This window comes from Urocampus carinirostris, chromosome 9 (assembly GCF_059441175.1).
Source record: "Urocampus carinirostris isolate Australia breed hairy pipefish chromosome 9, RoL_Ucar_1.0, whole genome shotgun sequence".
Taxonomy (NCBI): Eukaryota; Metazoa; Chordata; class Actinopteri; order Syngnathiformes; family Syngnathidae; genus Urocampus; species Urocampus carinirostris.
The window spans coordinates 27,015,500-27,034,930 of NC_142357.1; the positions used below are offsets into that span (position 1 = coordinate 27,015,500).

The window sequence follows — 19,431 nt, forward strand, 5'->3', positions numbered from 1 at the left end:
TTTATAAATGGATGGAGTTGTTAATTCATACAGGTAAATTACCATACCAGCTCAGTAGCCTAGATGGTAGTGTGCCCGCTTTGAGACTGGGAGGTCGCTGGTTCGCGCCTCGGCCGAGTCATACCTAATTGGTAAAATGGCGGCGCCCTCTGTTGGCTGCGGCTGCATCGGCTCGCTACAACGGGTCAGGTGTATCGACATTTCGTTCTGTGTACATTGTTACAAAGAATGACAATACAAAGGAAATTATTATTATTATTATACTTGTTCAATTATTCATCAGTTGAAAAAAATCACTGAACATAATCCCATATCAATGGTGGCAATGTGGTTCAAACCTGGATTGCGACAGTGAGAGCGCCCTATTCTCTCAGGGACATATAGTATGGCGAGGCATTAGGTCTTATCGCACTATCTTGAGTCAGGGTACCAGATACAAATGTTGGAGAACACAGTAAACACAAAGTGATATAAAAATTGGTATAGAATTTGGTTTCACTTTTTCTCAGGTCAAACTAAGCATTGTAAGTGACAAACATTGAATGCATGGGGCCCTGATTAAAATAATTTATGACAAAACTATGAATACAAACATACAATTTACTATCTATTAAATGTCCTTCAAAGTCCGATTCATCGTCGGTTACACCAAATAGTTGTTTCCCTCTTGTGCTTTTTTGTATTTATATCTTTCAGGACAACTTTGTTTTTTTTTTTCCATTCTCTTACGTGGTACCATGACTAGAAATGGTGGGATATGATCAAACCTGATGCCTTTTTGTGTGTCTTATGTGCCGCAATCTGGGTTCGAGTCCCGTTAAATCTAATGTTTTGCAATTGTGTCCAACTCTAGCCCTTGGTGTAGTTTTTGTCCATGCTTATTACAGTAATACAGTCCTTTGTGCCTAATATATGGGAAAAATATCACAAAAGATTTATTTTTCTTGTGGGTGCGCCTGTTAGTGCGGAGAATATGGTACAACTTACGATTGAGACAATTTACTGCCAAGCTAAGTGATCGCTCTTTCTAGGTCACTCTTGTGCACTGTCTGCCTTTTTAAACTAAGTGCGTTGTCACATGATTCCAAGTCCTATCTTTGATTTTCTTTTTTTTCTTTTTTTTTTGTCGCTACCGCGTTCCTATTATGTGTTCTGAAGTCCGCTGGCGTGTTTGAGCGATGGCTACTGAGCATCAAATTAATTTACATGAACGGTTAAATGAAGCAAGTCCGCCCTAAATGTTTGAAGTCGGGTGTGAGAGAACCTTAGATTTTTCCACAATATTATCACTTAATGTTCAGAATTTGTATTTATGAAATAATTCACGGTTGGATATTTTTCTCATGAAATTAACGTGGATTTGAAAAATGCTGAACTGGTTATCCACCAGTGTACTGTTGTGCCTTTACTTAAAATACAATAAAATCAAAACTCGACATTGCTTTGCTGTCTTCTGTCGAGTGCCTGAAGGTGGCACTCTTTTTTTTTTTTATTCCACATAAAGATCACATAGTCAGTGAACTGCACAACGGAACATCATAAATCTTCTGACATATCCTCCCACATAATGACTTTTTAACAGTTGCCACTGACTTGTGTAATACAGTGAAATGTACAACAATCAAAAGGGATTCTTTCTTGTTGGATAGAAATATGATACGAAATTAAGACAAAAAAATCAACACGAGATGTCAAGTAAACATAGAAATTAGATTTGTGCTACTCCCTCAAACGGTCAAAGAGGATCCTAACAACACTGGTTGAAGGGTTTGCAATAATGAAACAAACAAAAAAAAAGAGTGCAGCATATAATGTCAGAATTTCAACATTGTGCTTTTGTGACTTGTCTGCAGCAGGAAAACGTTACATTCAGTTCACCTCCGAGATGACAAGAACAGAAGTCACTTGATACCAGCTGGAAATTTAAATGAATGTACCCCTTACAATACGACGATAGATTTCAAGAATATTGAATATCTTTACAGTGAGCACACAATGATGATGATAGATGGAATCAAAATTCAAGAATATTGCATGTAAACATTTGGAATAAATCGTTCAAACTAACACATCTCTACATTAAGGATCACAATTTTGGTGACTCGTGCATGATAGACGTAAAACTAAATACATTTTTAAACTGATGTGCTCCATAGTATATTATTAAACACTCTTTTTGTAATACTGTAAATATTTAACGGAAAACGAGTACGGACACACTCTTCTTTTACAGCCACCCTTCTTTTAAAGCAATGTGTTACTCTATCAAAAGATAATTTAATGAGGAACCCTGTATATGTATTGGCAAATGTTTTAAAATTATAACCAAACGGTCTAAACTAATTCAAACTGTTGGAAAACTGAATACTACTTAAAGTAATTTGAGTCTATTATAGGTAATCCCATGACATGAGCACCTAAAAGGTGTCAATTAACCTATATAAGGCGTGACATTTTTAATGTGAACATGTGTTACACTAGCACGGCGTAGCAGCGGTTAGCGCGTGTTGGCACAGTTTTGAGGTCATGAGATCGAACCTCCTGTGTGAAGTTTGCATGTTCTCCCCGTGCTCGTGTGGGTTTCCTCCCACATTCCAAAAATATGCATGTTAGGTTAATTGGCTGGTCCAAATTGTCCCTAGGTGTTAATGAGCGAGTTGTCTGTCCCTGTGTGCCCTGCGACTGGCTGGCAACCAGTTCAGGGTGTCCACTGCCCGAAGATAGCTGGGATGGGCTCCAGCACTCCCGCGACCCTACTGAGGATAAGCGGTGCAGATGATTGATGGATGTGCTACGCTGCTAAAATAAAATCATGTTTATTGTTGTTTTTTTCCCCTGTCATAAAGTATTTTTATAAAGTTCAATAATTTTAACCTTTTTTCAAGATTCTTAATTTTATTATTGTGCCTTAGTCTATCATATTTATTTTCTTAGTTTATCATATCTATTTTTTTATTCTTGGAAAATAAGAAAAACAAATGATTGGAAAATACATTGTGTGCATTATTTGACCACTAGATGTCTCAGTATTGTGTCGTGCAACGGAAAAAATTGAAAGACTCCATGTGGACCAAACCGCCTCATTTTGCTTTTCAATTTTCCTACCATGCCGTTTGTTTTTCAGTTTTTTTTTTGGCTTATTTAAATCAATATTCGTTTTAAATGACATTTTTTTTGTCACAAGAAGGCGCTAAATACATACTGCCCCTTTAAAAAATCTTGTTTAAAAAAATTCTCAAATGAGCAAATTTAGCTCAATCAATAATTTTCATTATACAAATTTTACGATATTTAAACCTTTTCTAGTAAAATATTATGGTATTACTCAATATGAACAATGTTGACATCTTCAGAAGATGCCAGTTAACTTTTTCAAGGAATATTTTTCAAATTTTACCATCCGACAATATTATACAATTTTCATTTTAGTGAAGTAAAAACAAATCATTTTTAAAATGCGAGAAGAAAAAAATTACATAAATTTAAAATGAGCAAAATGATATGCAGATTGATGAAGTATATTTTTTGGTTGCATTTCCTTTTATAGTGTTGATTTCCTCAAATAGTGGCCTTGTGGTCACCAGGGTTAGGTAGGGTTACTTTAACTTGATTACTTTCAATTACTTTTGGATTACTCCAATACCAAAATATGCTAATAAAAAACAAAAGAAACTAAATATGAATAAAATTACCAAATTTTGTGCAGGCTTGGGGAGTAACGGAATACATGGAACGGCAAAAATGATGTTGGCAAGCTGTTTGGATTCATTTTCATTTCGTTTCTGTCGCATTTTATGTTAGTTTTGCCGGAGATCAAAGCCAGGAGAGAAAGCTTACCACGTGTTGTGAGTCATAATTGTATTCATATTAAATTGTCTTTTATTAGCATATTTGGTATTGGAGTAATCCAAAAGTAATTGAAAGTAATCAAGTTAAAGTAACCCTACCCAACCCTGGTTGTCACTAACCGGACGTCAACACAAATCAAATGATAAAATCACTGCCCAGCCGCATTACCAAGAAAAGAATGTTATGCCGAAGAGAAGAAAACTGTTCCTAACTGCCTTTGATTGGTCGCTGGTCCTTTGTTTATCAAGCAAGATACATACAATGAAGATTCTGAAATAGCACCAAGTTTATCCATAACCTGTTGTCGCCATTTTAAAAAATGGCTCACTGGAGACATTTCACTTGTTTTGCAGAAAAAAAGGAAAATGTGATGGAAAAAAAAGCTTATTGTGGTTTTTGGGAGCTATTATGGATTTGGCACAACTTCCAAAATTTTATATATACTGCACAGAGACACAAAAATGCCAGTTTAGCAAACTTCTCACTATAGTTTAGCGAACCGAAAAACGACTTTGTGAAATGAGCAGACGCAAAAATTTTGGCACACTGATTGAGGAGGCGGAGTCAGCTACCAGGTTGTGGGCGGCGTTGAGAATATTATGGGCGGAGCTCTCATAGCCCCTTGTTGAAGTAGACTCTCTCCAGACCCGGGTGGTTTGCCTGGATTTTCTCTCTCAGCTCAGGCTCCAAGCGGCTGACAGATATTGAACTGGAGCATGCCCGAGCAAAAAGTTAAAGTAATTATTATTCATCTTAATAAAGGTAGAAAGCATTTCGCTCACCTCTTCTGTGGGAACAAAGCGCAGCACAGAGGCGTCGCGAACACCAGGCTGAAAAAGATCATGTTTGTGATGAGCGAAACATTGATATGCTTTGCTTAAATTGGTTATTTCCTTTAGTAGTAACTAGGTTCAGTGTCAGACCACTTACCAAAATCCCACCAAGCTAACTTGAATTGGTGCGCTCATCCATGGGAACCGCTGAAAGAAATATCAGACTGTAATTTTCTATAGCATTTGTACGGTCTTTTTATGCGTGTATGTGCTTTAGTTGTTTTTAAACACGATATCACAATGGTATTTAGTGGCACTCACATCTTCTACAACTTTATAGGGTTAATGTCAGTGTCTGAAACTCATGACAAAAAGTTACAGACAACTGAAAATTTGCCTGCCCAGCCATAAAGTTGCCTGCCCCATTTTTCCCAACTTGAAACGCAATAAGACAACTAATCGCAAAAAAAAAACAGTGATGTAAAGTATTAGGGATTTATAATCAAAATATAAAACAGAAAAACTCTTTAAAATTAAGCTTATTATAAATCTACTTATAACATTCATTGCATGTATATGACATCGCTGTTTTCCATCTGCCATCAGTATGTACCTGTATTTACTCAGCTTCATTTATGCAATGTTTGCGTTGCGTCGTCTGCTGCAAGCCACGTGAAATCCTCTTTCCATGAGGCTTTTAATGTACGTCTACGTTTTGTAGCGTCATACATTTTGTTAGCTTCTTTTGAATCTTTCTTTTGGGGCTGGGGTTTTGGCTTGATTCCTAAACACTTCTCATTTTTTCTTGTGTTCTCTGTGCGCCTACTTAGGAAAATGATATGCAAATGCACAACCTTATAATGCTCGGGAGAGTCCCAGCAGCACGAAGTTATTCAATGTGGGCTTCTGATTGGCCGCTGAGTATGCAACATACCAAAAGAAACGGAATTTCCAAACCAAACGAAGATTTCGAAATCGGAATAAAGCAAACGTTTGATTTGGGGGGGAAAAAAAAGATTTTTTTTTTCTTGAAAAATTGGCACAGTGGTGAGTGGTTTGCACATCAACGCCGCGGTGCGAAGGTCCAGGGATCATTTCCAGCCAGGTATGAATAAGCGTGTGATTGGTTGTCTTTCTCTGAGTGCCCTGAAACCGGTTGAGGATGTCCCTTTCCTACTGTTTGAAAATGTTGCAGTAGCTTTGATATCTTTGAGTTCTGAAGATCCTAGTAAACTTTGTTGTTCCGTTTCTGTTGACAATCCAATACTTGGTACTATTTTTTTAAAATCTTGTATGGTTTCTATGCTTAAGGTATCCGCTTCTCCAACCGCATCCAAATCTGACAAACGAAGGCAACAAACTCAAAACGGTAAATTTCTCAGCCTCTTACCCTCAGAAAAGCCTTCTTCTCCAAATGGTTCATTAAAAAGGGTGGAATGGCTGAAATGATAAGACGAATTTAAGCAAAAAAGAAGAAAGGTTGTCTTTGGTTGTTACCGGTCACTCATACCCATTCCCGGAGAAGCCATGAGGATCCTAGAGACCACGACCTGAGAGATGGCCTGCTGTGCTGCTTTGGTCGATTCTCCTATCCTGTTGTCGTTCTCGTCTGTTACGGGGATGCCGTGCTTCAGTTCTCTGGGAAGGAGGATCAAGATCCAGGAATGAACTCTCTCTAAATCTTAAGCGTTAATTCTTGAATATGTGTGGTTTGAAAAACGAAACTTACTGTGAGGGATATGTAGGCTACAGCTGACCTTCAAACCCATTTAATAGTATTGTGAATACTGTGTCTTTTTTTTAATTTCTCGATAATATATAGAGATTGTAACATAGAGACCTCTGACGCATGTACTAAATTCAAATATTGCCCGCTGCTGGCCTATTCCCAAAAGCATTTTACATATTGCAATCCATTTAAAACCTAGGCCAGTTTTTTAGCACTACCTTGAATATATTTTTTGCCTAATTATCCTTACATTATTTAAATCGTTTTTTCTCTTTAAAGTCTTTATCGTGTGTTTATTCTGAGGTACCATTTCTAATCTCATCGTAAACAATGTCACCACTGCGTTGCTTCCAGTAACAATAAGTACAATTGTTATTTAAACATTCACCTCTAGGGGCAGTGTGACACATCCACAAATTATACCCACTGAAATTGTGATAAAAGAAGAAAGTCACGATTTATTTTATAATAACTTACATTTCAACAGAGTAGGGTGGTTTCATGCCGGTGAGCATAATTCTTTAAAATAATGTGTAACTCTTTTGTGTATTTGTGGTTTATGTTATTTAATTCAATTAGCATTTAGCTAGGAATTTCCGATGGTATGCTATGCTAATATGCTAAACTGATAATAAGGACTTTTCTTTTTTTAGTTTCAGTTAACAGGACTGTGAATAAGCACATCAAACCAAACATAGTGTTTGTGAATAAACAACAGGGGAATTCACAATTTCAATAGTTAGTGTTATTCCTTCATTGTAAGAAATATAAGCAGTAATATATATTTGTAATGACCAGCATTCTCAGGTTTATTTTTTACACAAGTCCACAATCCTGACCGAATACTTTCTATTGCAATGTTTTCTTATCGATCAGAAAATAACAAATTCTTAAAAATAGAATCAATTGCGTTCAGATATTCCATGTACAGTGGAACCTCGGTTTTCAAACGCCTCTCAGTTCGAACAAATCGGTATCCGACCAAAAATTTCGAGAAATTCTTGCTTCGCTGTTCGGTCAAAAAATCGGAGTTCGAACGCCGGTTGCGTGAGTGCGTACGCTAGGGTGCGATGCTGAGCGGCCTACGGGTGTTTTAGTCCCTTATTATGCCTCCGAAGAAAGCCAGTGCAAGCAGCAAAGTTGCTACAGGTGAAAAAAGAAAAGTAGTCCGTACAACTATTGCATATAAGAAAGAAATAATTGCCAAATATGAAGGAGGTGTGCGAGCGCCCTCTGCTGACCACCACAAAGGTAAGAAATCCTATTCATAAGATTACGATAACGCCAACGTACGATTAGCCTGGGTTAGCTTTAAGTTTACGTTAAACATTCAGGGTGTTGGAACGGAGCCCCCTTTCCAATGAACCGCTCACCACTTGTTGTGGAGACCCGGGTGATAAATAACTTGTAAACGACCTGATTTTTTTATTTTTACACGTTCCTGTTAGGGGAGTCTTTCGTACGGAAGATTACGATAACGCGAACGTACGATTAGCCTGGGTAAGTTTTATGTTTACGTTAAACATTCAAGGTAAACATTTAGGGTGTTGGAACGGATTAAAACGATTTACCTTATTTTCAATGGGAAAAATGATTTCTGTGATCCAACAAATCGGTTTTTGAACAGGGTTCTGGAACGGATTATGGTTGAGAACCGAGGTTCCACTGTACTGTATTTTCCTACTTTGCAAGTTGCGAAGCCAGTGTAATTGCTGATTTGCACCACAAGATGTAGCCATATTCCCTGGGTACAGGCTTGTGAGTTTCCCAGCACAACTTTTTCCCCCCTAATATTAATCACGCATTGGGTTTAAGAGGTAGTCTTATGCATCAAAATACACAAAAGAATTGGGAGATACTCAACAGTTTCTGTTTTTGTAGGTGAATTTCTCCCATCTTACCTTTGCCTCATCAGCGGGATATTGATGCAATTAGCAGCGGCTACAGCAGCAAACGGAACAAAGCGTCCGAACAGAGGTGAGACATGCTGTAGAAGAAAACCGAGGCTTTAAAACGACACCCAGCAAGAAACAAGCTCCATCTCTACAGTGGTGTGTATGCATTTCAAGCTTTCAGAGCATAAATCAGCATGAATAACACTGAGCTGGCAGGGAGACATGCCGATTCCTAAGCACGACCCCGTGAATAATTAGGCTTCTCTCATACAAAGAGTCTCTTAATGCGCGCCTAACATCCTGTCAGCACTACCCGAGCACTTGAGGTCAGCCTGTTAAAATGAAAAGTAGAACGCAGTTGGATGATGATACCTTTGTCAGTGCGTTTAGTCCGAGCGCTGTGGCTACTGCCCCTGTGGTGGCTGATACATACGCCGTGCCAAGCTGGCTGCAAATGAGATAAGCGTATCAATTTTAGACAAAAAGTTCTGTAGGGTTCAGGCAAGATGTTGATGTACTTGACTGTGATGGGAGCGTCGCCGCTCCTGTTGGTGTAGTTCACGATCGCGTTGAAAGACTGATTGATCCATTGCCAAAACAACACGGCCGGCGTGGTCCTGCGGAAGATAGATAAGTCGATGGATTAGATCATTTTGGATCAAATCATTTTGGATCAAATCAAAATCTGTATAGCACTTTTCAGGCAATGCTACTCAGGGCAGCACAGCAGAGCAGTGGTTAGAGCGTGTGCGGCACAGTTCTGAGGCCATGAGATCAAACCTCCTGTGTGGAGTTTGCATGTTCTCCCCGTGCTTGCGTAGGTTTCCTCCGGGCACTCCGGTTTCCTCCCCCATTCCAAAAACATGCATGTCAGGTTAATTGGCCGGTCCAAATTGTCCCTAGGTGTAAATGAGCAAGCGAATTGTCTGTCCCTGTGTGCCCTGCGACTGGCTGGCAACCAGTTCAGGGTGTCCCCTGCCCACTGCCTGAAGATAGCTGGGATGGGCTCCAGCACCCCCGCGACCCTACTGAAGATAAGCGGTGCAGATAATGGATGGATGGATTTGCTACTCCAAGTGCTGTACGTATTAAAACATCCAATGTACAATAAAAAAGTCAAATCCTCTCTATACCGTATCTATGTATAATCTTATGACTCGCTAACCACATTATGGTGGGAGTTAAACTAGGAAGACAGTATCGATCCCAAGACAATATCGATCCGATCCAAATACCCTCTCAGTAGCGATAAAATCGATATTTAGATCAATCCACCAACACTTCATACCTGCTCTTCATTCAGTATGTTCTATCTTCTTGTCATCATTCTAAATTGTCCTGCGGCAAAACCATTTGAGATTAGTGCTAACTTGTCTCTTCCCCTCTTAAACACTGCTACCTCTATACCGGGATAAGGTCAGAATATTATCTTAAATAGTTATTTATAGGAGAGAGGGAAAAACATGATCCAAAAAACTCCTGGCCTGTAAGAGCTTAAAATGCCTTAGCATCTGAAAATAAACGAGTTAAAAGAGAGGTTTGACCAGAAAGCATATTTCCAACAATTGTTGTCAACATAGATATCCGCAAAATTATCGTAGTATTGTATTAGATAGATTACCGTATAAATGTCTAACGTGCACCCTTCATTTTTTTTTTATTAAACATCAATATAAAATGATGTTTCACTGTTTTCTTGGAACAAACTGATAAAAATAATTTATAGACTACGTAAACTATGAACACAAAACGAAAATAATATTTACAATCGTTATTTAAAGTCTTTCAAGGTCCGATTCATCATCAGACACACCAAAGTGGTTTCCTGTTAGGATCTGGTATGATACTTTCCCCCAGGGGGCGCCAACCAGGTTTGGAACTGCACACAGGTGTGTCCAATAACCACACACCTGTCCCTAATTATCCCGACACCTCATAATGACTTCTTGGACAGCACTCTTGTTTAGGTCATTTTCATTTCCACTCCAATGCCATTTTGGTTTTCTTTCCTTTTGTTTCTGGTTTTCTTGTTTGGACATTTTGTAAGTCGATTAATGCTGATTTATTTGTCACTTTGTTCCTTGCTTTTGCACTTTGGTATTTGTTTCTGGTTTGGACCATATCATGTTTTGTTTTGTTTGGACATTCTGTCCCTTGTTTGTTACGTTGTTCCTTGCATTTCTATTTACGGATAGGTATTTGTTTCTGGTTCAGAAATATTCAGGTATAAATTTGTTTAAACATGTGATTTGTTTTGTGACCACTTGTTTTATTTGTTACTTTGTTCCTTTGTTATGAACTACCATCCTAATTTTGAGCCCTCCTGCCTGTGTTCTGGCTTTCCTTCACCTGGGTCATCCCACAAAACTTTACAGTATCCCTTGTGATACTTTTTTTTTGTTTTATTTATATTTCAGAAATACTTTTTTCTTTTTCCATTCCAGTGAATTTTCGGCCACTTTTTGATTTCCCTAAATTTCAGCATGATCAGCAACTTTCAGCTTAAAAGAGGCATCATGTGCAGAACGCTTCCTCTTTGCAGTCTCAGTTGCCTTCTAAGTTTAACTGTTGATATTGGTAATTGCGCAAAACAGCAATGCATTATTCACATATCAGTGTAAGTGAGGGGTTGTGGGTTCAAGAGATGTGGTTGCATTCAGTGTTATGCTATCGTGTTTAGTAATATTTCTGACTAATCAATCATTGTGATAATACCTTGTGTTTAACACCCACCCAAACTTGGAGTTATTTTTTTAAGTAAAATTAAAGTTGATTGTTTTTATAAAGGATAGAATAACTGGCATTCAAGATTGCTATCGTAAAATACTCTGGAATAAAATCTTGGTATTGAATCGGAAGTAAAATGTTGTATTGTGACACAGTTATATATTACTAATATTGATACCACAACTTAGTAGGTGAAAAAAATGAAGAAATGGCAATACAATTATAATTAATGACTTATTGTGAAAAGTGTTTAGACTTTGTTGGGGACAGGCCCAAGATAAGGTCAGGCTTTTTTCCATCCGCACTTTTTTGTTTCTGTTTGAACGGATGTAAAAGATAAATTTAGAATCAATAGCTCAGTCAATAAATTGAACTAGACTATCAGATTTTTCCAAAAGAATTACCCTGAACCAATTTCCTGAGAAATATCCACTAATAGACTATTCGCCATCAGTGTTGCAACAAAAGATTATTTCAATATTCAATTAATCTGAGTTTTTTTTTATTAATACAATTTGATTCCAAAATAAAAGAGTAGTTCAAATTTGAATAGTAGAAAACAAAATAATTATAACTTAGTTACCGATGTGCTCCCTTTCATGCCGGAGAACATGCAAAAATATAGATCATTGTTTTTCAAAATAGAAGAATCAGCTGCTAGGTGACCGAATTCATCTACCCCCAATTTTTTTTTTAATCATTAGTAAAAATGGGGCAGCATGGCGGCGCAGTAGTTAGCGCGTGTGCGGCACAGTTCTGAGGTCATGAGATTGAACCTGCTGTGTGGAGTTTGCATGTTCTCCCCGTGCTTGCGTGGGTTTCCTCCGGGCACTCCATTTTTCTCCCACATCCCAAAAACATGCATGTCGGGTTAATTGGGCGGTCCAAATTGTCCCTAGGTGTGAATGAGCGAGAGAATTGTCTGTCCCTGTGTGCTCTGCGATTGACTGGCAACCAGTTCAGGGTGTCCCCTGCCCACTGCCCGAGGATGGCTGGGATGGGCTCCAGCATCCCTGCAACCATACTGAGGATAAGAGGTGCAGATTATGCAATGGATGGATAGTAAAATGACCAGTCAACGATTTTTAATGTAAACTTGACCAAATTGTGACCTATGTAGTTTGATTTTAGTGTTATTGATGAAACACAAAGATGATCAATCCTACATTAAAGACGATAAAACACTTTGCAAATATTTACTGTTGAGTAGCTAAAAAATGAGCATTTGGATCATTCCAAATGTAAACGATTAATTACTCTAGCTATCAATTCTGTAATTAATAATTGCTGGATTTATCAATTTGTTGTTGCAACTTTGATCACCAATAATCCAGTCTGGATTTCTCACTGATAATTGATTGATTGAAATGGTCAAAATACGAATTTGTATTACCCTTCTTTAAGGTTTACAATGTGTGTGCTTAGGTTCATTTGTGAACGATTAGGGGAGCAGAATGCGCCCTCGGGCTCAGAAAACCGGTGAACTGTGACATTAGCAATGTAAGCCTGAGGGGACGTTGACATTAATTTTTGAAGACAATGAAAGCACTGTAAATCCTGATGGAGTATTGAAATATGTCACTGTATATGTAGTAATAATTGTATGAGTTTTCCAATACTTATCCTTTGATTAGCTTAAATATCACACTATTCCATCTATTATCTGCACCGATTATCCTCAATAGGGTCGCGGAGGTGCTGGAGCCATCCCAGCCTTTTTTGGGCAGTGGGAAGGGGACACCCTGAAGTGGTTGCCAGACAGTCACAGGGCACACAGGGACAGACAATTTACTCGCTCATTCACACCTAGGGACAATTTGAACCCGCCAATTGACCTGTCATAAATGTTTTTGGAATGTGGGAGGAAACCGGAGTGCCTGGGGAAACCCTCGTAAGCACGGGGAGAACATGCAAACTCCACACAGGAAAGTTCGATCTCATGACCACAGAACTGTGCTAACCACTGCCCCACCGTGCTGCCCATACAAAATCTAACAGCTATGTCCAGCTATTTTTCGACATCCCCCAAAAAATGTTCGTTTTTACCGTTTTACATAAGTCGAATGGTCGTAAGTGGGGAAGCGTCTGTACTCAGTTGGTTTGGGTGAACAAATACATGTTTGTATGTATATGTGTGTGAGGCTACAGCTATATACACTGTGCATACAGTACAATAAAAAAACGAAAAAATAACAAAGTTTCTAACCCTACTCACAAGTGCCACCTGTGGTTTTTTGAGTCACATGATTCACGTTTAGCACCCCGGACGCTAACGTGTAGCCACCCGGAGCTACCTGGAGCTATCCGGCTTCAGCGCCACTATACTGAGACACAAAAGCCTACAGGAATCGGAGAGGAGACGGACTCGCTAACACGAGGTGGTGTATCCCTGGATTTACAAAGAAAAAGATTTACATCTGCCGCAGAGATGTCAAACTTTTGGACTAGCGTGTGACGTCATCCACTCTGCTACAAGCACCCCTAGGGCATCATGTTAATCTGTTAATAAACAACAGGGTAGACTGCTGGAAGTGTGAATTTCCCTACGGGGATGAATAAAGTATCTATCTATCTATCTATCTATCTAATACACGTTATGAGTGTCCATTCATTCGAATGAAGTATCTACTTCTAGTTGCGTTTACATGATGTCTGGTCCGGTCATTGTGCATTCTTTGCATTTATCTGAGTGATCTGGTTTGTGGCTGGATTATTGCCAGACCACGTACAAAATTATATGTAGCCTGTTTGAAATGGACTCTGTTAAACATAAGATAATTGTGAAAATTCCACATAACGAGACTTTTCTTTTAAACTATGCTTGTGTGTTAGTTGTACAAAGCACCATTCTGCCAGCTTTCCAATGGTTTTTGGGTAAAGGACATTGTGTATTTGATTATTCACAAGCCCGGGATATATTTTGCTTTTTGTTTTATTGTAATAAAAACCTAACCGGAACAGCAATGCTCCAGCTCTTGATCACTTGTCTTAAGTCTCACGGGAACCGGATGTTGATTTGAGCATGCAGAGAAGAGACATAGCTCTCTCCGTCTTCAAACCCCCCCAAAAATCTGCTTCGTTGTTTGAATTTGAATCAAAATTGTTTGATTGGTGGTATTTATTTTTGTAAAGAAATAGAAAACCATTTGTTCCCCTTTTTAAATGACCCAAAAGTGTAAAAAAATGCACTCTTCTCAACTAATTTCTTGCAAGTTCTTACTTGTAAAATGTCATCATGCATCCAGTTATGGTCATGTTCATAGGAACCTGCGCCGACATGCGCCCAATCAGGATCATCTTCTCGCCGGTATCCGGATGGAAAGCCGAGTCGAAAACATATTTGGCTCGCCATAGTTCGTCTTCCGTCAGCCCCGCGGTGATGATTCCTTTTCTGGAGGATGTCAAACATCAAGAGAAGAATTCCGCATTTTGAAGTTTTTGGGCTTACCTGTAGTCGGTGATGATTTTGTGCGCCCGTTCTAGCTGCTCGTTGGTGAGGAGGACGTTCCTCGGGTCGGTGACAGTGAAGAAATGCTTGGCCCGGCCCACGAACGTGCTTTGGTCCCAACGGGGCTCCTTAATGTTTATGGATGTGGAGAGCTCTGCAGCCATTTCTATCTGATGGAAGGAAATTTTTATCACGTCACTGAAAACACACACAAATAAAATGTTGTTCATCTATTTTCTGGACATTGGGCTATCACCCTATTTTGTTTGGGAATTTTGAGGTTGGTTTTATACAGGGATGAACGAGAACAAGCATCGATATTTGTGCTGGTAACCGCCTTTCCTTTAATGTATGGGAAGCTTTTAAAAATCAAGATGTTGATGTTGAAGGAATAGTAGATTCCCATTAAATCAGAATTTTTCAGTTATTGTCTGTCACGGCACATTTTCACTGAAAAAAAAACCCAAGCGTCTTATCAGCGTGATTGGGTATTAATGTCTTTAAGTGACAGTTTAATTTTATTGGGCTTCATGCTGTCCACTGCCAACATTTTTAACATAGAAAGCACACCGATCTTTGCTCGTTTCCTTCAGTGGTCGCAATGAAGTGCTACATACCCTTCAACAGACTTCCTCGACTTAGGTTTCGGGAGGATACTTTTGTTTGTTCCTTTACCCTGTATCTCTTTGCTTGTCCCTGCATCCGTGGTAAAAAAAAAGTATTTCATGGGGTCGCTTGAGGGGTCTGATACACTTTGTGTCTACACTTCATACTCAATGCTTATACTCAATGCACTGCATAAAGGCAACATTTTCTATCTATCCATCTACCTTGGTCATATCCCTCAAGAGGGGTGACCGACAGCAAGACAAACACATACTATAACAAGAAAATTAAAAATAGCAAAAAACACACACAAACATTTTTGGACCATGGCCAACCCAAATGCCCAAACACCCAAACAAGTTAGGCACCTCGGCACCTGCTTTCGTGCCTCCAGATGAACCGGGACACAAGAAAGCGGCCATTTCACTCGGGTCAAGGTAACACAACAGACTGTTCTGTTCAACAGCAGGGCCCGACAGCTTTCACTGGTTTACCTCTGCCTCATCATACAGGTGCCCTGCTCATCCCTTAGAACGTGTCCAAACATCCCACTATCCTTTTACGACACCTCTCCACTCATTCCTATTACCAACAAGAGCTCTAGCTTCCACTAGATTTAGACCTCAAAAAGGCATAATTTAAATTAAATATTTGGCCAATGAGAACGCCACTGCGCCCTAGTGTACTGGAGGTGCAATTGCACTTTATTCTGGGAAAGTTAAAAAGTAAAAGTTCCCTGCAGTCAAACACGGAAGTTGACATCATCTTGCTGCTACAGGTATAAAAAGATAAAAACTCGCAAAAGGCTCGGCAAAGAAAGTGAGAGGTAAAAATGGTGCATTTTGGTGACTTAGGGTCTTTTTAGTTTGCCTTCTTCCTGGTGCTTTTTAGAACTTGTTTTCAGTTACACTACACAATGCAGCAACATCTAGCGGTCAAATAGAAAACGCTGTCCCTTTAAGTACAAATAGTCTGGGATTTGAAGGTATTTCCTTAACTCACCGTCAGTCTATTTAAAAATGGATTGAGGTCATTTTCCGCCACGAGAACTGAATTTATTTAAAATATTGGTCATTTTTATCCAGAGGAAAGGACATTTTTTGGACTAATGATATAAGTGGCGATGACTCAATATTTGGGTGTTAGTATAATGCTGAAGTAATATGGTATTAAACATCCCTAGGTTTTATTTTTCAGTTCTGTTTTAATTTAGTTTAGCAATTAATAGTTAGGGAAATTAATCAATTAACAATTAAAACATTTTCAAAGTAAACATTGATCCAAATGACACCAATTATTTCACTACTGTGTACTATAAAACAGGATACACTGAATACGTCTAGAGTCAAATGTTTTTTTGTCATTTTGTCGTTGACCGAGATAATTTGCATTGTAACTATTTTAGCACTAATTAGGTGGTTGATCGAGAGTTAATTTTTCAGCATAAGCATCTGAAAAAGTGTATTGTGCCAATTTTTAGGATTAATCCGGAGATTAAACCGTAATTCATTTTTCAAAGTAGCAATTTGCCTAAAAAATAAGTATATCGAGCTAATTCTGATTTTGTTTTTTGTTTATTCCTATACAGCGTAGTCGACTAATACAAGATGGTAGTAAAAGTTGCTTTTGCACCATAGAATGATACCTGCCAACAGTGAAATATGGTGAAGGCTGGATAAGGGAAACAAATCCCACAATTCACGTTTCTGATTGGCTGGCGGCGCTACTTGGCAGATTTCGCTCATTGCAGTAGGGGGTGGATGGCGTTTCTAGTCCCCATTAATGGCAAAAAATGACAAATTACAGTATTGTTGGCTTATTTTTATAGTACTGAATATATGTTCTCAAGTTATGTCTAGATAATTAATTAACTAGTTTAACCCATGGCCATACCAACATACTTCACACATATTTCCGATTTAGACTGTACTAACTTCACTGTAAAGAGTAGAGATGTTCCGGTTGCCATGGCGCCCAATTGGCCCCGCTCCTGTGGCACCAGCTGCAGCTCATTGACAGATTGGCTTTCAGTCTATTTAAGCTCAGTGCTCTCACTCTTCCTTTGTCAGTCCGTAAACGAACCTCTGCCCTGCAGGACGTGGTTTTCGACTCTGTCCTGTTTCCTGTTGGTATTTCCTGTCCTGTATTGTTTCCGTTTATTTTGTCCTGTTTAATATCGGTTTCCAGTTTCATTCCCGTATAGTTTGTGCTGTTTTATTTTGATATCCTGTTTTGATATCAATCCGGTCTGTCCCGTTCTGTCCGGTATAGACCCCATCTGTCCGATATCTGCTCGGGCAATTGGTATCGATCTCGTCGGCCTCTGGCTTCCTATTATCGCACGCCAGACTGCTGCCTAACGTGCATGACTCCCCATTTCCCGTAAAATAAAAGGCTTGTGTGAGAAACGTCACGCATTTGGGTCCTGATCCTGTTCCGGTTCTTGACGAGGGGGGGAATGGTTATTTGTTTCATTTACAGCTTTTGAGTGAAATCAAAGGACACTGTAGTATTGGACCACTAGATGTGGCTATATTGTGTAATGCAACCAACAACGATTGCTCCAAAAATTCAAACTACCGAGAATCAAGTTAACCTAACTGCACTATTTTTACTTGTCATTTAGTTGCCACGACCTCTAAAGCACACAAGCATAAGGTTTTCTTATTTGTGTGACCTTGGGCAAGACACTGAACCCCTAACGCCCCCGATAAGCAGGTATGTCTGTCGTTGCAATCAGCGTGAGTGTGTGTGTGAATGGGTAAGTGTGAAGCACATTGTAAAGTGCTTTAGCAGGTCTTCAGTGACCTAAAAGGTGCGATATAAAAACAGACAATTCACCATATTTAATCTTTGGGTACCTGCAAAATGGCAGACAATCCCCTCAGTTTCCTCTAAGTAATTTTACGTGTTTTTGTGTAAAATCAATACAGATTTCTCAACCTATCATTATTTCTAATAATGCATGCTTTTATGATAGTTCATGTATTTTGCTTGTTATTCAAATCAATGTTGTTGTTTTTCTAACAATGGAGTATATTTTACCTCTAGAAGACGCAAAATCATACACAACGTCCCTTTAAATTATGCAGGAATGTGTTGTGAACACGGTTGCTATGGCAACGCCCGTTATACTTCCAATTCGGCAGCTTTGAAAGGTTTTAATGCGCGCAATGCACGGAAAAACAAATTGTGCACCACAATTTACATTGCACGCGTCAGAAAATGTGCAGAAACACACGCGCAAGCAGCCAGATCAAACTGGCCGGTACTGCCACGAACACGCTCAAACGCTCCCAGTTCAATCTAGTTTTTAACCATTTTCACTCCGAACTTCAAATGCAAGAATTTGCTGCAGGATGATGAAACTCCTCCTGGAATTGCACCAAACATGGCTGCTGAGGCTGGTCGGACACACTGACTGACACTCCGTGCATTGATGTGGAACCGGTCGTGCGGTCTCTTTAAATCGAATTCAACTCGGATCACGAGCACACACGCACTCGCACGAAAAAGCTGCTCTCCCCTTCACGTTCTACTTTCTGTCCAAGTTCATGCGTTAATCAATAGTTTTAAGAGCGGATGAAGGTGATTTGTGGGGATGAACTTTGGACCGAGTGATGTGAAAGATCGAGGTCGCTTTTTGTGCACTCACTCTCGGCCAATCACAGCAGGCCTCCGCGGCTACACATTAACCACCGATTGCTTGCGTGCGTTCGATACCTTATCGCGTTTCTTTTGTAATAATTACACGCAGATCGAAAATACCACTCTCCATTCAACATATGAGAATTGCTAAACACTCCCGCTGCAGACCCGAATCGTCTGACCAGGACCAGAACACAAAACCACGATGTAGAAAATCAAAATACGTATTACAAGCGAAGATGGGCATGCAGCTGTGCATCCAATATTCAACTAGTACAGAAGCGCCACATCCACACTGCCATACGCGCACGCGCTCGCTGTATCCTTCCCACCTGACACCGGGACCAAAACCTTTCGTTTGTATTTTAAATACTATTTGAATACTCACTGCACCGAGGGTATCAGCTCTCCGTAAGGTTTCCCCTAAAGGCGGCAGCAAGCTAATTTCGCGAGCACAAACACACGCGCACGATCACAGCCACATCGCACACACACACACCCCGTTACACCGGAAGCAGCTAGACGACAAATTAAAAGCGAGAGAAATGAATTATCGATTGATGTGGACAAAAACGTGAGGGGTGGTATCTGGATTGTTTTGTTGTTGTTGTTGTTCCACTAAGGTTTGTTGCAACTATTTGCTTGAGCAAACACCGGGTAGAAGAGATGCTTTTACTTTTGTAACAATTTCCGGTAATAGTTTTTTTTTTACGATTTGTTAGTTACTTTGTTGATTGTTTTATGATTAAATACAGC

The 19,431-nt window shown here is 39.4% G+C and overlaps 1 protein-coding gene across 3 annotated transcripts; it reads right to left on the bottom strand.

Annotated features, from left to right (window-relative positions):
• Window positions 1-3,878: 3,878 nt before the first annotated feature.
• sfxn1 (sideroflexin 1) lies at window positions 3,879-19,210 on the bottom strand. Of its 3 annotated transcripts, none has more exons than XM_088344095.1 (11): window positions 19,064-19,210; window positions 14,422-14,591; window positions 14,194-14,364; window positions 8,765-8,863; window positions 8,619-8,694; window positions 8,253-8,338; window positions 6,133-6,260; window positions 6,013-6,062; window positions 4,780-4,829; window positions 4,632-4,679; window positions 3,879-4,558 (listed from the first exon to the last, which is right to left on the bottom strand). In XM_088344095.1, exons 2-11 carry the CDS (start codon window positions 14,583-14,585, stop codon window positions 4,462-4,464), a joined length of 969 nt encoding a protein of 322 aa, XP_088200221.1. In that variant the 5' UTR covers window positions 14,586-14,591; window positions 19,064-19,210; the 3' UTR covers window positions 3,879-4,461. The 3 variants fall into 3 exon arrangements, with proteins under 3 accessions (XP_088200221.1, XP_088200222.1, XP_088200223.1); XM_088344096.1 differs by having other exon boundaries at window positions 14,422-14,619; window positions 19,064-19,195; XM_088344097.1 differs by having other exon boundaries at window positions 14,422-14,587; window positions 19,064-19,166.
• Window positions 19,211-19,431: the final 221 nt, after the last annotated feature.